Source organism: Dreissena polymorpha, chromosome 9 (genome assembly GCF_020536995.1).
Source record: "Dreissena polymorpha isolate Duluth1 chromosome 9, UMN_Dpol_1.0, whole genome shotgun sequence".
Lineage (NCBI taxonomy): Eukaryota > Metazoa > Mollusca > Bivalvia > Myida > Dreissenidae > Dreissena > Dreissena polymorpha.
This window is the reverse complement of record NC_068363.1, coordinates 67,374,499-67,399,536: the sequence shown is the minus strand read 5'-3', so window position 1 is coordinate 67,399,536 and position 25,038 is coordinate 67,374,499. Positions and strand designations below refer to the sequence as shown.

At 35.7% G+C, this 25,038-nt stretch overlaps 2 protein-coding genes and 1 long non-coding RNA gene across 9 annotated transcripts in view; 2 read left to right on the top strand and 1 right to left on the bottom strand.

Moving 5' to 3' along the window:
• LOC127845676 (WW domain-containing oxidoreductase-like) overlaps positions 1-25,038 on the bottom strand; it is a 323,591-nt gene that overhangs the window by 248,348 nt on the left and 50,205 nt on the right. The window contains exon 9 of one of the 7 annotated variants that reach the window (XM_052376732.1): positions 12,323-12,619. The exons of 4 other annotated variants lie outside the window; for them this stretch is intronic. The gene's annotated coding sequence lies outside the window, so the exon portion shown is untranslated. Of the gene's footprint in view, positions 1-12,322; positions 12,620-15,261; positions 15,498-25,038 lie in introns of those variants that run through there. 2 more of the 7 variants (XM_052376733.1, XM_052376731.1) reach the window with 2 other exon arrangements.
• LOC127845682 (transcription factor MafB-like) lies at positions 583-5,987 on the top strand. The gene has a single exon (XM_052376763.1). It carries the CDS (start codon positions 878-880, stop codon positions 1,898-1,900), a length of 1,023 nt encoding a protein of 340 aa, XP_052232723.1. The 5' UTR covers positions 583-877; the 3' UTR covers positions 1,901-5,987.
• Positions 15,270-23,696, top strand: LOC127845689 (uncharacterized). Its single transcript, XR_008033323.1, has 2 exons — positions 15,270-15,414; positions 23,530-23,696. It is a non-coding gene; the product is annotated as an uncharacterized LOC127845689 (long non-coding RNA).

The following is a 25,038-nucleotide window of genomic DNA, read 5'->3' as shown; positions in this document are numbered from 1 at the left end:
GTATATATATATATATATATATATATATATATATATATATATATTACACTACATAGATCTATTTATGATAGAAACATTATAAAATATAACAAAGAGCATTGACTCAGATTATATATAAGCTTGATTATTATTTAGGCATTCGCATAATTGATAGTTAATTTTTGTTGTTTTCAAAGAGCTGTTTATAAGCCCTACATTAACTTCCATGATTGCACAACTAAATGAAATCAGTAGCGTATTAGCTCTGGGCGAATATGTTCGAAGAGCATTATGATACCTCGATCTATCCTAAACAATTAATGCAATGTTCGCGTTTTTTTTACCGTGTCCATTATCATTGTATGTATTTATATATTTTCTTAATGTAAAATGTGTGTTTTTTATAAAGAGCGGTGAAACTAATTTTATAATTTTGTCCCGTGTTTCCGCGTTAAGCTTTAAAGAAAGATTTCTATATTTAGCGGACAAGTTTCGCCTCGATTGCGAGTATTGGCTGTAATATCTATATTTATCTGATATCTCGCTTGCGATTGGTTGAATCGATTCACAAGTTGCAGTATAGAATGGCAGTATTCAGGTCATTGACGTCAGTGGTAATATAACTACTGCGGGTTTTCCCGTGTAAGCCTGTTGTTGCCTGTCTGCCATTGAACTGAGTCGTGTGGTGGTTGTGCCCTTGGACCACCGACGATTAATTTCATTTTAAATGAGTAGTGGTTCATCAAATTCACCTGGCGAAGGTCAGAACGGACGCTAGGCATCTCATTTAAGTAATATCGGGACTTATTTGACTGATATTAAGTCGGATTATTTATTAATTATCTTGACGGATATCGTGACCTAGTTAGACCCGGCAAATCCAGCTGATCGTTAAAACATGGCGGCCAACCAACACCTAGCAGATGACTACATTAGCGATTTTGATCTTGTGCATTTTGAGATGCCTACACAACCAGTCATAAAAAAGGAACCCAGCAGCAAGTTTTCGGATGCATGTTGTGCAAAAAGCGACATCCGTCCAATCCTTCCGCTCCAACCGCTAACCCCGATCGGGTCGGGTCGAACCACACCAATAAGTCCAGACAGCCGGAATGTGCCGCTCTCGCCGGCACAGAGCGAGGCTTCAACACCATCCCCTACCACTGCATACCCGCGACTGATGATGGAAGATCTATCTTGGTTGACACAAAACGTGGCATTTTCCCTGCCTGGTAATTCTGAAATCACACCTGCAGAAGCTGCCGATGTATTAATATCGTCGAGTCCAGAGTTCGTTCAGAGTTTTCAGAAGTACTTGGTGTCGGGAGCTCGTGCGTCCAGGCAAAATTCTATACAGTCCTCGCAGCCTTCGCAGGCCTCTGAGAAATTCGAGGAAGACGACGATGACGAACCTTTAATGGAAATGATCAAAGAAGAGCTGCCGACCCCACCGGAAAGCCCCCTTGACCAGCAGGTAGCAACCCCGTCTTCAGTGGCGAGCTCAAGAAAACGGCAGCGGAAAGACAGCAGTTGCTACTCGTCCTCGTGCGAGCTCGACGACGATGACCTGGTTACACTTCCGGTTCGCGAACTCAATAAACGTCTTCAAGGTCTTACCAAAGATGAAATTCAACGTTTAAAGCAGAAGCGACGAACCCTGAAAAATCGAGGGTACGCTCAGAATTGTAGATCTAAAAGAATGCATCACAAAACGCAGCTTGAAAGAACAAACAATACATTAGCAGACCAAATCAATAATCTTCAGAGGAATGTTGCAATTTTAACACGAGAACGGAACTATTTCAAACAGCAAAATGACATGCTCAGGGCGAAGTTAGGGCTCTCGAAAGGAAGTTCCTCTACTGGCCAGTCTTGCGAAAGTTCTCTGTCTAGCTACCCAAATTCACCAACATATGTGTAAGAAATCTCGTCAGCCACCACGCTACATGGAATTTATTTACACGATGGATCACCATAATTTACACAAAGTGCTACGTCTCGACAGGTGAGGTGAAACTTGCATGTGTTACACTTGCTGTCGTTCATTACACAACATGGAAAGGCTTATCAGCACACAGCTGATATAGTACGTGTATACTTGTTTCTGTTTCGTGTTACTGAAAGATTCATTATGTTCGTTCATAATTGATTGACTTCATTGAGTGGATAAGCGTTTTTTTTGTTGTTATCTTTCCCATGGTTATTGAATAATTCTGTCTGGGAAATAATATGTAAATAGAATGTGCCCTATAGCTTGAGCGTTGCCAGGCTTGATATACATGTGATCATTACAGTCGCTTTCACTCAGTCATCGCATTTTTGTTATGTATATGTTGATTTTATTGTTGTTTGTTCATATTTGCCTACACAGCCATTAATGGATACTATTTTTACCTGAATTGCCATGTCATATGTTCACGATTATACAGAATGTTTTATGAATGCTATGAGTGACAGATTGTTGGAGAATATGTGCGTTTAGTTCACTGTAACGGTTATTAAGTCATATTATTTCAGTATTTGATTCATTTGTCACGGGAAAATGTTCTAAACTTTATGATACAGCCTGTATGTCTGTGATTTATCAAGTCCTTAATATGAAGTGTCAGGTGTATCTAAAGATATGTTGACCTTTATTTTCACATTCTGTAGAAAAATATCTATGTAATATGTTGCATTTTCAAAGACCTTGTTATGACATCCCTATTACATATTCCCCTGCCTCGTAATATTTAAGCATTCTGGATTAAGGAAATTAACGCTATATCATAATCCTTTAGGGGGGAAATGTAATCACATTTCATGCTTTTGTACAGTACATTTTTCACTGTTAGAATTGGAATAACATTTGTTCAATCAGGTGTCTATGCATGTTCACATAGCTTACAAAAAATGCTGGTTGCTTGAGCTTCAAGAGGCGAACGCAGTACAGACGTAGGTCTACACAACTGGCACTTACTCACACATACATTATACATATGTACATGTTCACATCGTCTGCTTGCCTCGCCTAGACTGTGTTCCCATTTGACATGTGTATGTATGTATATGTACGTCCGATGAGTGTGCGGATGTAAACATGTTAATGTAAACGCCGCATCATAATTGTTGCTAAAAGCCATACGTGTACTGCTTTTTGTTAACTGATCCAACACTGCACATTTACTCGAGCAAATGTTCACAGTATTTTCTTTGGTAGTAATTCTTAACATTTTTAGTAGGTAACTTGATTTTTGTTTCATGCTACTCTCTTACACAACTCTTAACTAGAGAACATGCTTAGAAATAACCTGAGAATTGATAATGTATTTAATTTGTTCAACAGAATCTGGGTTATAGTTTATAATTCACACATGTTATGTGAAATTTAACAGTAGCGTATTTAATGAATTGCCTTGTTTAAGTCTAATTCTTTTATGTGTATTTGTTCACGTATTATGTCAAGCCGTTTTACTGAAAATACAAAGCAGTCATTCAGTCTATTGGTGTACAAAACGAATGGTATAAATGAAGACATGTACACACAATTCGTATTTAACTATAGGAGCGGCTAGGGGAACAAACATGCGGGCGATTGATTTTCTTAACGCTCGGGCATTATATTGAACATACTAGATAGCCTATGCTTGAATTGTTTATTACATAGAAACAGTTGAGCGATTTTAGTAGTAGCTTAAAGCTTACATTTCATGGTTGGCTTTACTTTATGGTGTCAACTTTGTCTTATGAACCTGCTTTTTTGTCCAGTTCTTTTTTAACCAAAGATTTAAGTGTTATGCTTATCGTAGTTACAGTTGTTCATTTAGAAATCTGATATGTCGATACTTATTATATTGATCTTTTTAACCCTTATGCATAGTATATATCACAAGTTTTAGTAGTTTTTGTATTGAAGATAATTGGTTTTAAACATTTTGTTCGATTAAGAGATTTTAGAAGGTATTTCACAATATTTTAAATGTTTACTGTTATCAAAGTAACTTCTAGATTTTAACTAAAAGAATACGCTGTGATAATTTTAAGATTGTATGTACATGCATTTTCTTATAAAGCCTATTCTTTCCGCTTGCATTTAGTTGACATGCATTTCTAAATAGAATGCATCATATATGTAAATCGTTATGAGCTACTGCTTGAAGAACGGATTGTACAGCTACTGATGGAAGAGCAAGTGTAGATTTACACGCGATATAGCAGTTGGTGTACACAGCCCGCCTGTAGTAATAATCAGCTAAATGTATGGTATTCTGTTATTTGAGTTAGGCTTCTTTTGTACGCGCTTTTTACATCCAACGGTTCATTTAATCCCAGACCACTTTATCACTGTTAATATCGGTGGTTCAGTTAAAGTTGTTCAGTTTTCATGCTTACCACTTTAGTTGTGTTTAAATGTAGCTGAATAGGTCCTTTATTATTACAGCGTATTTTACGTGCTCTACTCAGCTCTTAAGGTTTAAATATTATTGAATACGTCTGCAGAGATTAAAGCACAAACTGTGGGTCTGTCGCGCAATATATATTGACTACATGAGAACTGTGTTTTGTATTTTGTTTACAAAAAGTGTAGAATAATTTGATAAAACCGCCTGACCTAATTCATGAAGATTTACATTCGTAATTAGTTTAGTTAACCCATTTATGCCTAGTGGACTCTTCCATCCTTCTAAATTGGATCAATTTATTTCCAAAATTAGGGATGTCTAGTATATTTATTTCCATATTTATAATATTTCTTACAGAAATCCCTTTAAGCAAACAGCGCAGACCCTGAAGAGACGCCGCATATCATGCGGCGCCTCATCTGGGTCTACGCTGTTTGCCAAGGCCTTTTTTCTAGACGCTAGGCATAAATGGGTTCAAATAGAGCTATTCACTAAGGTCGGTAACTCGAATTATAAGACTATTACAACACGAACAAAAGTTACATCTCACAACTGCTGCATACATTTACACAAAATGATGTATATTTATACAACTCGCGAAACTCTGAAAGAATTGCGAAATATATTTATGGGGATTTGTTTTCTTCTTGTTTTCGGCATCAATGTGTTTTATAAACGTAAATTCATTTTTTCTATTTTTACTGTTGACATGTGTGACGGTTTCATTTTTAATTTAAGATCAACGTAGATGTATCATAGTAGTGTTTAAAGGGGATAAATGCGATGTGTTACACATTTTTAAATGTATTAAATGCCATTTTTGTACAACACAAGAACTTTAATACATACATTTCATACCTAATCACGATTTATTGAAAGTGCGAATTCTGTAATTGTATACTGGCTTAATTGCTTGTCTTTGACCATATTTGCTGATTCTATATAATGAACACTATATTCCAACTGTTAACTTTAGGGAGACAATTGCAGATTGTTGGCAGCTATAATTTTAGTATTGCTGCCTAACTGCTCTCCGCCCGCCCCGAAACTCCTATTGCCACTCATGTGTATAATGCGACAGGGTGTTGTCTTTTTATGCAGCAGGCATGAGTACTTGCAGTTTCTACATTCTTTTTGAACATGTACATTTGTATATTTTCTAAATATCTTTTATTGTTTAAGCCATTGAGGATATTTTATGACATCGTTTAGAAATTGTATATGTATCTTGTGTGACAGTATACAATCAATTGTTGTCAAGAATTTACCTATACATCTTAACTGCCACATACTATATTTATTCACCATGCAATGTTAATATTTTTTGCTTTAATCCATCACAACATTTTAAATACTAAAGGCCATTGTAAATACAAGAAATATACACGAAATCAGTATTGGGGGAAACAGTAATTAGTTTTCTTATTTTAAATATCATGCATGATTTTTTTTAATTAAGAACTTAGTTCGGAATTTAGTTTTGATGTATTGTTTTGTTGATAATAATTGTGAACAAAATACTTTATTACCCTATAAAATGTGAATGTTTTTTACCTGTATACAACTTACTATTTATTATGTTAAGACTACCCGTTTTAAATTGCTGATATCAAAAATGACAGGAAATGACAGGTCCACGTCTAAGTGCACTGTATGAAAGGTGTCGTGTTTTAACTGCTGGTTAAATAGCAGGCTAAGTTTGTCGTAACGACTGTATTTCGTTGAACCTCACTGCAAGGGCATCTGTTACGTCAACGTAACGCCAGTGAACCGCTTGACGCTTACGTCGGTACAGACGTCTGCTATCTGTCCATGGAAGAAGAAATCGTTGGACCTCGTTTTAGCAGCACGTGGTTTCGTTGAAAACGGAGGGTGTGTACTTGTCATAACTGAATGATCTTAACAAAATTTAGTGCTTATTAGATGTGCCTAAATCGCTTGTTTGTTGGTATTTTCTCAGAGCTATGGAATTATTGGTTTCCGATATTGCCGTTTAGTATAGTTTTATGACTGCATTGTTGGTATCAGTGCTTTGATAAATGTGAATCCTTCGTCCGCAATAGCCCTATGGGGAGTTTTGCGTCGTGTTATTGTTCATTCTCTTCGCTACATTGTTTGGCCTACCTGGAGAAAAAATACAAAAACAAATTGGCATATATATTCATGTTCATGTGATGTACATTGTGTGTGCGTATGTGTGTGTTTGCAGTGATTAGAAAGGAACACAATTTATAACATTAGTTCCGCCTTCGCTTATTTAGTTATAGTGACGTTAGATAACAGATCTGTCGATCCATTTTCTTTTGGTCTCTTAGATGTTTAGAGCTTAATGTACTGTTGAATATCTGTGATTTTTAACGGAAGATTATGTTTAACATATTTTATATATAGTCAAATTTGAGTGTAGATCTTTTTACATTTTATAGATTGTTAATGAATAATCATTTGGTAATGTTTTACTTTCTCTTAATGTCTTTCATTTTTTAACAATTCTGTTCGCAGTATGATGTAATTGTAAAACAATTACCAAGGACAGTTTTTTATTGTAATAACCGCACTTTGTTAATAATTATCTGAGAAACGCACTTGTTACCATCTTTATACGTTTCAAATTGTATATTGTTAAAGAATAAAATGCAAAATGTGCTATTGTTAACGTTAACTGGGTAAGCAGCTAATTGGGAAAACGTTTTCTTTTACGCCGACCTAATTTTTTGTAAGTTAGCTTCAGTCTTCCTTTTCATGTATCATCAACAATTAATGCATCTGTTTTCTGTGACTTCATAGAGTGAAGGGCTTTTAGTGTTTTCTATGGAAGGCCGTTGCTTATCGGGTATGGTATCATTACACACATAGCCTTTCTTAAATGTAATCGTTGTTTCTCTACTGTTTATTAAACAAGTCAGTCTAAAGGACTGTACGTAAAATCATGTGCACTGTGAAATAAGTTTTCTCATGGATAACGCATAAATGTGTGATTTAAATTGGCAGCAGTTTTATAGTATTTCAAGTAGCACATGTTACCACGTTGCATAGAGACACGTTCTATGCGTTGCTTAGTTTCCACATATACCCTCTCTAATTATGTAGTTTTCGTTATCAACACATATGTGGCATTGTATTGTTTTTATTCCACTCCTTGTGGTGTGCTGAGGTGTATTAAATATTTGACATAACATTTTTTTTAATACAGAGTGATTGTTTGAGAGCAGACGAAACTGGTTTCAGATTTTTTTCAGTATGCAAGTGGGAAATATAGGAATAGTAATGCGGTAAAAAGAAGATCAAGATACTTACACACTTCATAAAGCATGGTAAAAGCAGCTAAAAACCTGTATTTTAAATATAAATGCTTTTTAGTTCAAGTAATTATGACACAAAAACTTATAAACGAATATATCGACTCTACCGTTTCTAGATTGTTAAGATCTCATTGTTAAACATAAAGAAACCAGACACACATCAAACCAATAAAGTGCACTGCAAACGGATTAGACTGTATCGAATCCATTTATGTTAACCTTGCACGAAAATGAGTTCCTGAAGTAGAACTAGCTGACGTCGCTTTTGCTCCACTTTTAAAAAGTCGATCACAAGCGTGTCTTCACTTGTCAGTGCAACTTCTAACGTTTCATATTAAACCAGTTAAGGATGTTGTTTGTAGTTTTATTTTCATTCTTTGTTTACATAGCGCGGACTGAAATTGATAATTTTAAATACTAATTTCGAGAATGTAGCAGCACCTTTACATACTTCCACACGTTCGCTTTACATTTCATGAAACAGTGTGTATTGTATTATGCTAAGACTAAGAGGCATTCTGTGCGGAATTGGTGTTGTTTGTTTACCATCCGTGACAATTATAAATGTTTGTTTTATATTGAAACTTGCAGAACTTGTTGGATTTTGTTTAAGCGATACGCATATGAGCATGCACTTATCTTAATAAATTGTTGAAATAATCCTCTTTCAATTATTTTAAATAATACTATGCCAGTAACATTCACATATTGTACAGCACTCAATAGCCGCATTTGAAACAATATTTTAATGTCAGTTACACGAAGTCAAACCCCATACAGTTTGTCCCATATACCCAAACTGGACAGAAAACAAAGTGTGCTTACATTATATTCATTGAATACACAAAACCATCACCGAATGATATTTTCTCTTTTCCTAGTAATTGTGACAAGAATTATCAAGACAAAAGGGCCTGAAAGGCCCAAAGTCGCTCACCTGAGATCGAAAGGAACTGACCTGTTCTGTGCAGCCCAATATATCAATAGGAAACATGTTCTAAGTTTCATGAAGAGTGAATTATAAATGTAATTTTAGAGTGTTAACAAGGTTTTACTATAGACATATAAGGATATATCCCCCGCGTCCTGGCGACCATGTTTTTCAACAGATCAGAACTATTTTCAAACTTATTCAAGATTATCATAACAACAATATTCTGACCAAGTTTCATGAAGATTGGACAATAAATTTGACTTTATGAGTGTTAACAAGTTTGTACTAGAGCCATACCAGGAAAAATGAAAAATGCACCGCCCCCTGCGGTCGTGTTTTTAAACCACCCGGAACTCGTCCAAGATATAATTTAGACAAATCTTCTGACCAAGATTCATGCAGATCGTACAACAAATGTGGCCTCTAGAGTGTTAACAAGGTTTTACTATAGCCATATATAGCAATTTAAGGAAAAATTTTCCCGCCCCTGGCGGCAATGTTTTTCAAGCAACTGGAACCATTTTCGAACTCGTCCAAGCTATTAAAGTGAAAAATCTTCTGACCAGGTTTCATGATGATCGGAAAATTAATGTGGCTTTTAGAGTGTAAACAAGGTTTTACTATAGCCATAAAAGGAAGAATGCCCCGCCCCCTAGCGGCCGGAATTTCAACAGAACAGAGCCATTTACGAATTCATCAAAGAAATCGTTAGAACAAATGTTCTGACCAAGTTTCATAACGACTGGACAATAAATGTGACTTTAAGAGTGGTTACAAGTTTTAGTACAAATCAGAACGTTACGTTAGCACGTAAAACAGGTATTAATGTTATATCTTAGAAAAACAGAGTTACTACTATAGACAAGGGCTGTTTGTAAAACATGCATGCCCCCCTATATGGGCTATAAGTTGTAGTAGCAGCCATTGTGTGAATACGTTTTTTGTCACTGAATACGTTTTTTGTCACTGTGAATGGTGGTGGTGGTGGTGGTGGTAGCAGAAGAAGTAGTAGAAGTAGTAGTAGTTGTAGTAGTAGTAGTAGAAGTAGTAGTAGTAGTAGTAGTAGTAGTAGTAGTAGTAGTAGTAGTAGTAGTAGTAGTAGTAGTAGTAGTAGTAGCAGTAGTAGTAGTAGTAATAGAGTAGTAGTAGTAGTAGGTGGTGGTGGTGGTAGCAAAAGAAATAGTAGTAGTAGTAGTAGTAGTAGTAGTAGTAGTAGTAGTAGTAGTAGTAGTAGAAGTAGTAGTAGTAGTAGTAGTAGTAGTAGTAGTAGTAGTAGTAGTAGTAGTAGTAGTAGTAGCAGTAGTAGTAGTAGTAGTAGTAGAGTAGTAGTAGTATTAGTAGTAGTAGTAGTAGTAGTAGTAGCAGTAGAAGTAGTAGTAGTAGTAGTAGTAGTAGTAGTAGTAGAAGTAGTAGTAGTAGTAGTAGTAGTAGTAGTAGTAGTAGTAGTAGTAGAAGAAGTAGTAGTAGTAGTAGTAGTAGTAGTAGTAGTAGTAGTAGTAGTAGCAGCAGCAGCAGCAGCAGCAGCAGCAGCAGGAGTAGTAGCAGAAGTAGTAGTAGTAGAAGTAGTAGTAGTAGTAGTAGTAGTATGCATTACAAAAATGCAGTTAGCCTAACATTTGGTAGAATTTAAATATATTACAAGGGAGGCAAATCTGTAACAATAAATTTAAACTTATTGCATTTGTATCCCCTGTAGTGTATTACCTCCCCTGTCCTGCTTATATTTATATTAATCAACAAAATTAAACATAAACACAATATTTAATATACAAAATATACAAAAAACTCATATTCTGATAATATTTTTACTTATCCACTGTATTTTACTAAAAGGATGATGTTTCATTGGACTGATAATTATAGATTTAGGATTACAGACCAGTTGCTTCAGTAATATTGTTCAGAGTGTGCCCTGTTGGCCGCGTATGCATTCTAAAATTATCATTCAAAAAAACATTTTACTATTTCGAGTCACCGTGACCTTGACCTTTGACCTAGTGACCTCAAAATCAATAGGGGTCATCTGCTAGTCATGATCAATGTACCTATGAAGTTTCATGATCCTAGGCACAAGCGTTCTTGAGTTATCGTCTGACAACCACCTGGTGGACGGACAGACCGACCGACAGACCGACTGACATGAGCAAAGCAATATACCCCCTCTTCTTCGAAGGGGGGCATAAAAATCCGTTAATGACACCATCTTGATGCTATTCAGTCTGAGTATGTATCCGGAAACATCTCATTCGAAGAGCATCTACTAAACCGCTAGGCAGATTCGGACTTATATTCACAAGTATGATCGTTGTTTGGCACTCTTTCATTGAACGATTTAACACTGATGACGCATACTCACGCTGCAAATACAATTTCGGTAATGAAACATTAGCATTTTATATTGATTAAACGATAAGTGTGAGTATTTTTAAGCTTTCTTTTCCAGCCTTGTTGTTTTTCCATTTTTCAATTGTAACGCTCTTTAAATATAAGCACTGTCATGAAATTCTAAAAATATACTCTAAATTATCGGTTTGGTTGTGGTCGAAACCTTCATTACACGAATAACCTAAACATTTATAACTATTTTAACGCAAAAATACTTATGAATCATTGCAATTTATCATCCTACTATTTTGAGAGACATAAATATGTAAATTTTATTATAAGGATTAAACAAATATCACAACCACATCGTTACAAACGGGGAATAAATTACAAGTGCATAATTATGATTAAGCTACTGAATAATATATGGATATTTAGTGTCATTTTCAATACGGAAGGGTAAGTTTCTATTTTGTTACATTTAAGAGAACGTTTTTATGATTACGTATGAAGATGACACCTCTGGACTTATCCATCAACGTATATTGTATTGTTGTTGTTTTTTAAACGCAATGCAAAGCAATATACCAGATCCAAGACAGGACCTAGCAATCAATTTTGAAACATATTTGTTTCGTGTAACATTAATCGCAAAATGTACAGTATTGTATTGGTATGATATAGATTAGAAATAACTTTAAAAGGTTTAAACACACATGCACATTCCATATATTTATTTAACTGCATTGATACATTTTCCAAATAATTTTTTATAATGACTGATTTGCTTCAAGATGATAACGTAGATTATAGTTATTCATCACAGAGCCTCTTAGTATTAACAACTTTTTGTTTTTATTTGGTTTGCGGTTTTCAGTTAAACACTGATATAAATGGTTCATTGGCGAGTATTTACAATAGGTATAAACGTCGATCAACCAAATGTGCATGCTAAGGTAATGATACCATATGTATATTGAGGAACCACGTATACAAACTTTACCTCAACAAAGCAAACTATTTAACATTGACCAGCATATTCATTTAATAACGAACTTATCATATAAAATATCAACGGATGTCCGTTATTATTTACATGATACATCTCATATGATTTTGTTTAGAATTTGTAAATGAAACAAATATATAATAATTATTATATTATAATTAAATCGGCTCAACTACTAGGAATAGCAAAATGAACAAAACAATACGTTGCTCTTTGCATCTGATATCCGACACAAATGATGTCTCAAGCATAGCGAGTAATGATTATTTTCATGAACAAGGACCAGTTCAACGATGTCTGTTAAACAAGCTTTTGAATTGTGTGTACGTATACCCTCTATCAAATAACACCACCATTCAACCTGAATGGTATACTTTAAACGTCGACGTGCACGTCATACGGCTAGAAGCAAGTGACTCGGCGGGCATGTTCAACGGCGGACAGTCTCTCCGAAGAATTATTGACGTAGCAAGCGGTTCAAATTTCCGTGCAATGACGGTTCACGAATCGCCGCGGTACCGCTGAAGGGAATGCTTCTTGACGTCGCTGGAAACTTTCATAGGATTGATGACGTCAAGCGTGACATTGACGTCATGGCGATGCAAAAGATGAACGTGCTGCATCTCCACCTCAAGGATGACGAAGGCTGTAGACTAGACATCGAAGGACTGCAGGAACTCACCTTAGTCTTGATAACATAGCAAAATGGTAGCAGTTCAAAGTTGCAAATAAGTGACCTTTTAGCGTAAGTAGGTAGGAATAACAACAAAACCAGATGAGCTTACGTTGTTATACATGTAAATTATGCGCGTAAAAAAGAGAAAGAATGAAAACAGAAATAATCGTTGACTGATGGAATTGATGTGTGAATTTATCGACTCCCCAAAGAAACTATAGACTCTGTGCAATTCTTACATAGAAGTCAGCATGGCATTTAACGAATAACGTTGTACGGTACGTAGATAAACTCTGTTAGTGTCATGGTGTTCTTGAATCTAACCGAGGAGTTAACGAAATATGTACACGGCCTAGCTTCTCGAGCCGTATAAGGCTTTCTAGGACGATACGGATAAATTCAAGTACACAGTGACATTAATTAAATTTATCGTATATTATTTTTTATTTTTTTATTTAGATCTGTGATGATTAAATTATAAGCGTCAAAGGAAGGGATTTATCATCCTTTGCGTTTTTTTTCAAATTAAAGCATAATTGTCTCTCTTTTTTTTCTCAAAAGTTAATACAGTCCCAACAATCTGCTAACTGCTTAGAGTTTTTTGTTTGAACTTTTGTACCTGAATGACCTTACCCATGTTATGAATAGACTTCTAACAGCTACCAGTTCTGGCTGAATTATAGCCTGGGTATCATTTATACCTTGTAGATCGAATATATAGTAGATTTGTTCAAATATGTGTTGTTTTGGAATCATTGTCTAAGACACATTTCTAATTAAAGTATTGATTTGGTGTTCTTGTATGCTATATAAAATCTTTCCGGTGGCTAAATAACATAACAATCTTAACACACCTATAAGCATTTTTCGCATTATCAGTAGTTTGGCGCAAAAGATGTCATCACCCGCAAGAAAATGAATGCCTTATTACGCAATTCAGGTCCGGTCCACTTGCAAACTCCTCCGGAAGTGGATTTTTTTCACAAAATCGCAATATCGCGAACAACGTTCCTACGCAAAGAAAACTCACATAAAGGTAGTTCCAGAGTTCGACATGTAAGGTCACTGTCACGCCGCGGTCGCGTCGATTGAAAATCGGTTTAAAAAAACGAAATCATCTGAGTATCGCCTCGTTGATCAAGACGACAGTTCTTCATACCTGTCCGTGCAAAGTTGGTAAACCCATGCATCAATTCCACGCACGTCTTTATTGACAAGGGTATCTATGCTGTTTACCCATATATAACTAGTGGACTATCCCATCTTTCTAAATTGGATCAATTTATTTCCAAAATTAGGGATGTCAAGTATATTTATTTCTATATTTAGAATATTTTTTTTACAGAAATTCCTTGAAGCAAACAGCAGCGCAGACCCAGATGAGACGCCGCATCATGCGGCGTCTCATCAGGATCTACGCTGTTTGCCAAGGCTTTTTTCTAGACACTAGGCATACATGGGTTAAAGTATGGTAACGAAACTAGTTCTTTTTAAACTTGGCTATTCTTAGCAACACTGCCCATATTAAAGCACAAATAAACGCTTGACAACCAAAGGCAAACGAATACTGCTAGCGAATGTAATAGCTTATTGTAATCCGAGCTTTGAACTATATTAACATTTTCATTGCAATGGGCGACATCTTACACAACCGTTTTAATTATTGTCTTATCTATATAAAAGAACATTGTGCATCATAAATACGTCTGATATGCGTGTACATTAAAAACACGTAATTTTAATTCAGATATTAAACGTTAAGGTAAACATACCATGTTTCCTCTGATTTCAAAGTATACATGTATTGAATCCATGCCATGTGTTCCGCGTATATAGTCTTCCTCTTTTCTTAACCCTTCACGCGGACATTTAGCCCCTGGAGATCTACGATTTTCGGTGGGTACGTGGTAGCCCATGGGGCCTGGGAAAAGTCGCCCAGATGCGAGGAATTCTTAGGGAACAACCCACGGTATAACATCACCCATGGTTGGTTTACACGTTGATTAAAAGTGTTTCCTCTAGTGAAAAATTGTCTCACAAAACCCATCATTACATAACACTACGATCTTACACTTACTTTAACAAATTATTTCTACGTATTTAAGCTGTTATCAATATTCAGTGAAGTATTTTAGTGCGTTTCGTTTATTTTACAAATAGCGTTGCTTTTTACGCATCTCAAAATTAATTCGTCGAGCGTGTAGCAAAGCTTGCGGCCGCGGGTTGCCTGTCGCTCAGTGGGTGGGAAGAATATTTTCGGACGGCTGGGAGCCTCTTCCGGCCAGCAACCTCTCAAAAGTGGACCTGTATGTTAACCCTTGGATCAACATTTTTGAGTGGGGCAGCGGTAGTAACGCATACAAGTATGCCAACGCCGGATATAAGGTAACGTAGTTAATATATGTAAAGGCTTACAAGCGCCATTTCTATTGTCAATTACAATAGTTAAAAACGTAAACGCAGTCAAACGCGTTGGTCTTAGCTCCAGTTCAGGCTCATACCATATTGCAGTCACTGATACATGTATATCTTTATTCTCCTTGAAGGTCATCATGCCACATGAGACGAATCTCTATTTCGATCACCCCAGCAGCCATATCTGGCAGAGCGGGGGCTCTACTGGGCAACGCGCTTTACCGACACACTGAAGGTGTCGACACACTGAAGGTATTTGACTTCCGGCCAGACTCTCTCTACGACAACATTCTGGAGGACCGCAGCGGCAACCCCAAAAGCAAGCACGACATCTGTGGCGAAGACATGTCCAACTGCACACTTTGGAAGAAACCGGAAAACGTAATCGTTCGGTATGCTAAACACTACTTGCGATCATTTTCCTCCTGTACACTAAGTACTCTCCCGATCCCCTTATCACTGTCATCGCAACAAACTGAAAATGTAACAAATCGGAACCATTTATCGGAGACATTTGTGGGAATATTAAAGTTATTGTTAGTTTCCTTGTTGTTGTTGGTTTGGCATATATCATTCCAATAGTATCCACAATGTTTGTTGAATGTATGCAATGTTAATATATCATCAACTTACTGATGCGAACGGATTTAGAAGAATCTCCTCAGATACTTATTCTGGGATGTATCCAGTTTCGCTGTTTTTGCTTTCGTTGTTTCCTACCTAATTATTTCGCTACCCCCCTTCCAACGTGAAATAACTTGCTAAATTATTTGTTTTTACTTTTCGTTGCTTAACTTGTTCCTTAAAACACATTTTTTGACCAACAAACCACTGCACTTTTTATTGGAAAATCGTTTCTGCAGTTATCCAGAATTAGACTTGTATAACGTCGCTGTTCTTCCAAAACCGCGTAAGTCAAATTTGGCGCAAATTGTTATTTGTTTTAAGAAGAACGGCTGGTTCACGGGTCATTTTCTGCGAAAATACTGGATTTAATATCCAATTGGAAGGCATAGTTATGAGCACGTGAGAAAAGCCTGAACACTCATTGGTGCACTAATTGTTTCTGCACGAACTGCGTTAGTCAATTTTTCCAACTTTTCAAAAAACATTTTTAAAATATTTGTTTGAAGTTTTAAAATATATTAATTAAGATAGTCTATGTCAAAATGAGCATACTTTTTATTTATGAAAATATAAAGGCCTGTAGTTGTCATTTTAATTCTAAAAATGGACTTACGCAGTTTTCTCTTTAATATTTTGTTCCTTTTTTAGACAATCTAAATAAGTATATTTAAAAATGTTTTTTTTTTGCCTATTGAAAAGTTGTAAAAATTGACTTACGCGGTTTTCGAAGAACAGCGACGATAAGGAAAATAAACTGGAGATTAGTGTTGTTAACATGGAAGAAGTATTCACTATTAAATATTTTACATATAATTTAGAGGGCAACAAGTTAAAATAATAGTGTACTGGTATTATACAATAAGTAGATTCGTGTAACACGAAACAATTTATATAGTGCGTCTATTGCGTGTCAACGTTGGTAAATTATTATTTAATATTGATATGCAACTGTCATAGAATGTAACATTAACCGGCAAATGACAATCATTTAATTATTACAACGAAAAACTAAATTAATATTGATTTTATAAAATTTTATGTTACATTACAGACACGCTTATTCAAATAGATCTAGTGAGATACATCGTAGCAATATAACCATAAAATATTTTTTGGACATATTTTTGCAAGATTGATGATCGCATTCCGATGATATAAAGGTTCACGTAATACAAGTTCACGTTTTACAACACTGCCTTCGTGTCGGTCGTTTTAATTAGTACTTTTAAAACGAATGTTTGCACTGCTAATAGATATATTTTTCAGTGTTTCCGACTACCTCGTGAATACTTTTTAAAAAAGGAAATGCTGAAAAATAAGAAATAAAAAATACACTCTTGCATTTTGAACTTAAAACATTCAATAATAAAATGACATACTGATTGTATAATCAAAAAGTCGTTTATGTAAAATTGCTTTGCACTAAGACAAGTGTCACTATTATTTTCAGATAATCATGTTCATACAATACATCGACACATTATTCATTGCTGCAACATATACGATACCTTGTTTCGGCGTGCGCCAAAGGCGTGACGGACTTTAAGCGAGATAGTTTATATATTTGACTTATGAACTAATTAAAAGAAGCACATTCAATAATTCGTTGTAATAAAATCAATTATGTGCTCAGCAAATTGGCGTAGGTATTTAATGTTCATGGCATTGGGCCATTACTATGGCGACTTAAATTTTGTGACTTATAATATAACTAAATCCGTTTTAAGATAATCAAATACGTACCATCACAAATAATGTTTGATAACGCTAACACTACGGTTTTCACAGCTGATAAGTACATTTACGTGTGTTTCTTTTCGCTGAGTGTATCTTATAAAATTACGAAACCGAAGAGTATATATAACATTTTTTTCACGATTTGCAACAAGATGTATTATGTATATAAATTAACTTTTATATCGCCTATCCATCTCGAGAGGGAGCAGTGGTCTAATTGTAGGACGCTGGCGTAGGGATCGAGAGGTCCCGGGTTCGAATCCCGCCCCGACCACTGGAATTTCCTTGAGCAAGAAATTTATCCCACATCTGCTCCTCTCCACCCAGGTGTATAAATGGGTACCTGTGAGGGAAATAAGCCAATGTGCCGTGGCTGCATATTGCGCCAAGATGTTAACGGACGACTTATGACCCAGTGATCAGGGAAAAACTGTAAAGCGCCTTTGAACGCACATCTCGAGTATGAAAAGGGCGCTATATAAATGTGGTATAAAAAAAATTGTTTTAATTAACGAGCAGCTAAAGTACACCATCCTTCTTAATGCGGCCTTTTTACAGATTTTGGCATGTTTTGAAGTTTCTCATTAAATGCTTTATATTGATAAAATGTAAACATTGGATCTAAAAAGCTCCAGTAAAAAATCAAGAATAAAATTTAAAAAAGGAAAAAAGTAGCCAGCAGCAGGACTCGAACCAGTGACCCCCGGAGTCCTGGAATAAAAACCAATTAGACCGCCCAGCCTTCCTGCCAGGTATATATGCATGGCGTATTTTATACTTTATATAAGCTTTCTTCGTAGTTTCACAAAATAAAACGACAACAATAGAACTCTCCAAATTATTCAATCGTTTCGCGTTGCAACGCTTTATAGTTTTCAGGTTTTTAAATCGTCAAAAGATGCATATAATGGCTATATTAGACCATGGTAAATGTTCAGTTTTACTGTTTCCTCACAAATATCATAACTAATACGAAAATTTGCGAATCTGAAACAACTTTTTACAATTTTGTCAATTTTTACCAAAGCGTGAAAAGATCCCTTTAAAGTGTAAACAACACTTTGGGTCCGTTCAATGAAGACTTGTTTCATGCGTTTCTAGAAGGCGAATCAAGATTAATATCTCGTGATATAAACGGGAAAACACACTTTATTCCGATTGTCTATATAGTTGTCGGGGGGGGGGGGGGTCGAGTGAAAAACGAAAAAATGAAACTTCTTTAGACAATATATACACCGACAATTGTAACCTTCATTCACGTGTATTTCTAAGTCTGATTTATTGTCTTCAGCCTTTCTATCAGCGTTCTGATGTGTTTTTTACGTGTGTTTGTGTAAAGCTATTTGGCAAGGGTGAACATCATTTGTGCACAAAGAAAGTTCTTGTTGAAAGATGTAGTTGGTCACATTTAACATTGAGTTATTTTGGACCGAATGATTGCGGCGCCAATACGTCTGAATAAACTTGTGTACAATTATTATTTTCGAAGTGTACACTACCTAAACAATCCTCGTTTGGATCCGCGAATCTCGGACATTTCGGATATCCGTTGCAGCCCTAATAAATATGGCCTCCATAGTGTTAACAAGGTTTTACTATAGCCATATATAGCCTTATAAGGACAAATGCCCCTTTATGGCGGCCATTTAAAAAACACATAAAATAAATCTGCGGTATAATAAAGTAAATTGTGAACACCACCTCGAAATTTTGGGCATTACAGTCACCTCTCAGTCAGTCATCAAAAGAAGGCGGACCCCCAAGCATAGGGCTTTGGTTTACTGTAAGTTTTACACCTACTTAGTTGGTCACTAAAGGACATACGGCTCTTTAGTGGTGCTAACTATTTCTTAAATAGTATAAGCAATTATTGTATACTAGTGCGTTATTTTATGGAAGTGAATATCCGCCAGTCCATGCATGATGTTAAATGACATTCTCATTTTTAACTACTGTCATATGCTTTCTGATACATGGTCTTTGCATTTTGCCTAGTTACATTTGCTATGCAAACATTTCATCTCAATGTCGCATGTTGATAATCTTATAATTAATTCATATATATCTTTACTTCGTGTGTGTTATTGACAACTGCAGTTGAACTTTTAGAATTTGTATTAATGCTTATTCTAACGGCGTTCTTTGTTTAACTATGTGCATTTGGCTATGTTGCTACTAAATTTAACAAGCTGTTAATATCTTTAAGGATCTATATTACTTCTTAAGTCGATTGCTATTGCGTCTTTGATTAAGAATTAGTCTTTGGTTTTGCATACACCGCCATTATAAATAGTTCACAATCCGAAAGGGGAACCAGTATTAAACAAGAGTTCCGCGGTCGGAGATGACCGCATTGAAGCCGGATTTTTGATTTAAATGACAGGAAAGTACCTTTCGTGTTTTTGTCAATGCAATACTTAAATTACTGAAATATTGTTCAAAGGTCAAAATGAAATGTAAGTACTTTTCAAGGCATGAGCAAACCTTGTGTTATGTTTTGAATGCATGCATATACATGAACAACAATAACATTTAAGGTCACAAATATGAACTTGAATTGACAATTAGGAAAGTTTGGTCATCTACTAGTTCTGGCCAACCTTCATATCAAGTTTGAAGACTCTAGGTCTAAGCATACCAAAGTATTAACAACTTTAACATATTTACATCCAAGGTCACAGTGACCTCGACCTTCAAATGAATGACCTTGAAATGACCAGTGGTCATCTAAGTGTGCTTGCAAACCTTTACGTCAAGTTTGAGATTCTAGGTCCAAGCATACCAAAGTTACAACAATTTTAACATTTTAACATTTAAGTTCACAGTGACCTTGACCTTCAAATGAATGACATTGAAATGAATGACCTTGAAATGACCAGTGGTCATCTAAGTGTGCTTGCAAACCTTTACGTCAAGTTTGAGATTCTAGGTCCAAGCATACCAAAGTTATAACAATTTTAACATTTTAACATTGAAGGTCACAGTGACCTTGACCTTCAAATGAATGACATTGAAATGAGCAGTGGTGATCTTCTAGTACTGGCCAACCTTTATGTCAAGTTTGAAGACTCTAGGTACAAGCATACCAAAGTTATAACATGGAATAAGAACTTTAACATTTTTACCTACCAAAGTTATAAGAACTTTAACATTTTTACATTCAAGGTCACAGTGACCTTGACCTTAGAATGAATGACCTTGAAATGACCAGTGGTCATCTAAGTGTGCTTGCAAACCTTCATGTCAAGTTTGAAGACTCTATGTCCAAGCATACCAAAGTTATAACAATTTTAACATTTTAACATTTAAGGTCACAGTGACCTTGACCTTCAAATGAATGACATTGAAATGACCAGTGGTCATCTTCTAGTACTGGCCAATCTTTATTTCAAGTTTGAAGACTCTAGGTACAAGCATACCAAAGTTATAACATGAAATAAGAACTTTAACATTTTTACATTCAAGGTCACAGTGACCTTGACCTTCAAATGAATGACCTTGAAATGTCCAGTGGTTACTTACTAGTTCTGGCCAACCTTCATGTCAAGTTTCAAGACTCTAGGTCCAAGCATACCAAAGTTATAACAACTTTAACATTTTTACATTCAAGGTCACAGTGACCTTGACCTTCAAATGAATGACCTTGAAATGTCCAGTGGTTACTTACTAGTTCTGGCCAACCTTCATGTCAAGTTTCAAGACTCTAGGTCCAAGCATACCAAAGTTATAACAACTTTAACATTTTTATATTGAAGGTCACAGTGACCTTCACCTTCAAATGAATGACCTTGAAATGACCAGTGGTCATCTGTTAATCCTGGCCAACCTTCATGTCAAGTTTGAAGACTCTAGGTCCAAGCATACCAAAGTTATACCATGAAATAAGAACTTTAACATTTTTACATTCAAGGTCACAGTGACCTTGACCTTCAAATGAATGACCTTGAAATGACCAGTGGTTACTAACTAGTTATGGCCAACCTTCATGTCAAGTTTCAAGACTCTAGGTCCAAGCATACCAAAGTTATAACAACTTTAACATTTTTTATATTGAAGGTCACAGTGACCTTGACCTTCAAATAAATGACCTTGAAATGACCAGTGGTCATCTGTTAATCCTGGCCAACCTTCATGTCAAGTTTGAAGACTCTAGGTCCAAGCATACCAAAGTTATACCATGAAATAAGAACTTTAACATTTTCGAGCACGCCGCCACCCCGCCCGCCCGCCCGCCCGCCCGACAACATCAATCTATAAGCCGAGATTTTTTCGAAAAAAATCCGGCTAAAAACCTAATTCCGGCGCAAATTGCAGCGTAAATTACTATTGCCGGGAGATCACTCTTAACATCATTCTATACATAGATGGTGACGTCACTACGTTATTATCACAGTAAGACCGGTGTGACACAATGCTCTTAACATCAAAATCAAAATCTCCGGTATCAACCGTGATATATCGACTATTTCTGGAATCATTCGTAACAAGAAATATCTTTAAAAAAGATATACGGCGTTGATTGTGGTTGCAGTTAATGAAAGGTAAAGACTTCAATGAATGAGATCAAAGATAGCGAATGTCTTTTTCTGTGCAGTTCTTAGCTGCAGCAAACGCAGTACGGGATGATACGCGGAGTTTTCGCGGCTTATTTTACATTATTACATATTGCTGGTCATAAACGCATAGATACAAAACAGAAAACCAAAAGAAGAATGGAAGTGAAATTAAAACATATGAGTCAACCGGCCACACGCGAAGTATCCGTACATATTTTAAATATTTATACGCGCGTTCTTCGAACAAACCTGTTTTAGTGGTTTGTCTGGCGTTGCTATTTGATTCGATTATCAACAGTATCGAGAATCATTGCGCTCATGCTTAATGCATTAGTCAATATGATGGCATAATTCTTGTTAAATTAATTAATTTATCATGGTATTGTTGTAAAACACATTAAGAGTCTATTATTGACATACCATATGATATCGCTGGATATCTTCATTTAACATCTGTCTGGTCTAAAGAAAATTCCAGTTCACCTAGTTCACGCTATAGCGTCTTTATTATGTAACGATTATTTTCCTGGCCGCGAACTCCGATCAGCACATAGGGTAGAGACGCAGCGATGACCTGTACGTAAACTCTGACATTCACTCACAGTGGCCGCAAATTGACCCGATATACCTCGCGAGTTGAAATGCAATGCATTAAAGTGAGTCTTCGCTTCCACTGCTCTCTATACTTTAACATGTTAACATGTTGACAGGAATATGGAAGTTAGTACTAAATATGAAAACATAGCCTTTAAGTGCAAACGTTCTCGCGCTGAAAATCTTCTGAAAATAAAAGGTGGACGCACAAACTGTATTGATGTCGAGATTGAGTGTAAAACTGTTCTATCTATTAAGCCTTTTCATTAGATATAAAATTGTTTCATGCTGAACACGCAGTAAAACAGTGTAACAAAGACGCGGACATGTTTCCAATGTTCTGGTCGTATTCTTAAATCAGCCAATGCAGTCAATGAAGTGTATTCATCTGTACTTGGCCGCGGGAAGTTTTATTTGAATTCTATTGGACGCTAACAAAGGTCAGGCTAAGGTGAAAAGCTGGCTTAATACAGCTTACGCCGAAAAAGCGGTGATAGAGTAAAAAACTTACCCGTCGACATAATGCCTATTGTTTTGCTTGGATTGACCTTTTCGACATTATTTTAAGGGAGACAACTCTGAGTGGATTAAGTGAGGTCGGGGGGGGGGGGGGGTACTCAATCATCTACTGCAGTGCGTCTGCATTGAGTTCTGTGTTGATGCAATTATAATTTGCCAATAATTTGCAGATATAACTTATATGGTTTTTTGTAATTTGTTATTAGCTTAGTATCTTTGATTTAATTGTAGTTCATGTTTATGCTTTATTTCGATTTTATTGTGTTTAAAGTAGGTAAAAAAGAAACATGCCAAAAGCGGGTGGGGTATGGAAAAATATATAATTTGTTAAGTTTGGGCAAATTAGAAGTTTGATTACCTTTGGTAAAATACTTTTCTTTGAAATGAACAATTATTTTAAAACAGATAACTATGCTGTCTTTAAATGTTATTGAATGGTTTATTGTTATAACTTATAGAAACCTTTTTTTTCAGGAACATCACAGTGTCAACAGAAGTCAGAAACTGGAATACTGTATCTCATTCTGCATTAAGCTCAAGAATTCTACACCTGTAATGTTATTAACTCTTGCAATTAATATTATACATCACCACAGTTACATAACTATCTTCTTTGAAAAAAATAAAATAAAGATACTTCAGATGTGTGTCTACTTCATACCCTTACATTAAAAAATATCCTACACATTCAGAAATATAATAAAATGGATGGTGGTTTAAGTTGCTACACATCCAATGTTGTCATGTAGTCATTTAACATAACATGTGATGTGTTGACATGACTATTAACACTGCTAAGAAAACATTTACTTCGAATTTAATAAAGTGTCCCTGGTCAAATGTCCATTGGCTAAATATCCATATTGGTGAAACTTTCAGCTGTATCACAGTCATCCTTAACTGGTTGTGGCTATCCCCATTAACTACCCGTCATGGCAGATTTGTTCAATACAAGACAAGTATCAATGTTTGAAGAATTGTTATTGCTTTTACAGTCTTGACGCTAACCCCTAGCCCAACAGCCCGGGGCTAGTGAAATGTATTAAATTTGGGCTATTAAAATTTCCTGATTCATATGGTCGGGCTAGTGGGTATTTTAATCTATTCTATTAATGCATAAAGATTCAGGCTAGCTGTTCAAAAATGCTAAAGTGAAGACTGCTTGTATATTCTGGTTAGTCTGAGACATTCCAACAAGCAATAACTGTGACAGTCCAAATACTTGCTCATTAAAGTGTGTATAAAATTTACAGGAGTTTGTGTGTGTGTTTGGTACAAGCTCATCTCAAAAACTGATTCACTATTTAGTTTTTAACCTAATAGAAGTAAAACCTGACTGTAAAATGAATACTATCATTATAAAGATTTTGTTGTTGGGATGAAATATTATAAATTGTTATCCCTATGATTAACACAGAAAACATGAACCCAACGCTAATTCCTGTTGATGTAGCAGAGCCAAAAGACCTGGAAGTATAGATGGTTAATGGATGATGTTCCTTATGAAAGTACTAGTAGGTACTAGTTGGTTTGTCTGTTTGATACATCTCATAGTATATTTAATTTTTTTCATTAATATGGGGTTAACTTCGTTATCCTGCTCAGTGGTTGAATCTTCAGGAAATGTTAACATAAGCACATACATTGTATTTGATACATGTATGTCGGTGACCCTCGACTGCAATTTGGGTTACAGACAGGGTAGCCTAAGGTGTAATTATTTCTAAGAGATGAACCCGAGTTGAGGCTTAAACTTACCAACCCATGAGCGAGTCAGAGATCAGCACTCTACCGGTTTAGCTGGCCGGGGTAAGCTGTCGGTCAAAAGCCATTCATAGCTTTAGTTATAATGTTTGTATACCATACCGACAGTAAATAAATATTGATTTGATTTGATCTGGGGGACTTACTTTTGCTTAATAATGATCTTAAATAATAATATAGTTGTCAACAATATGATTTTTATGTATTTTAAAAACACAA

Coding starts and splice junctions, on each gene's coding strand:
- LOC127845682 (XM_052376763.1), top strand. CDS start 878: ATGGCGGCCAACCAACACCTAGCAGATGACTACATTAGCGATTTTGAT.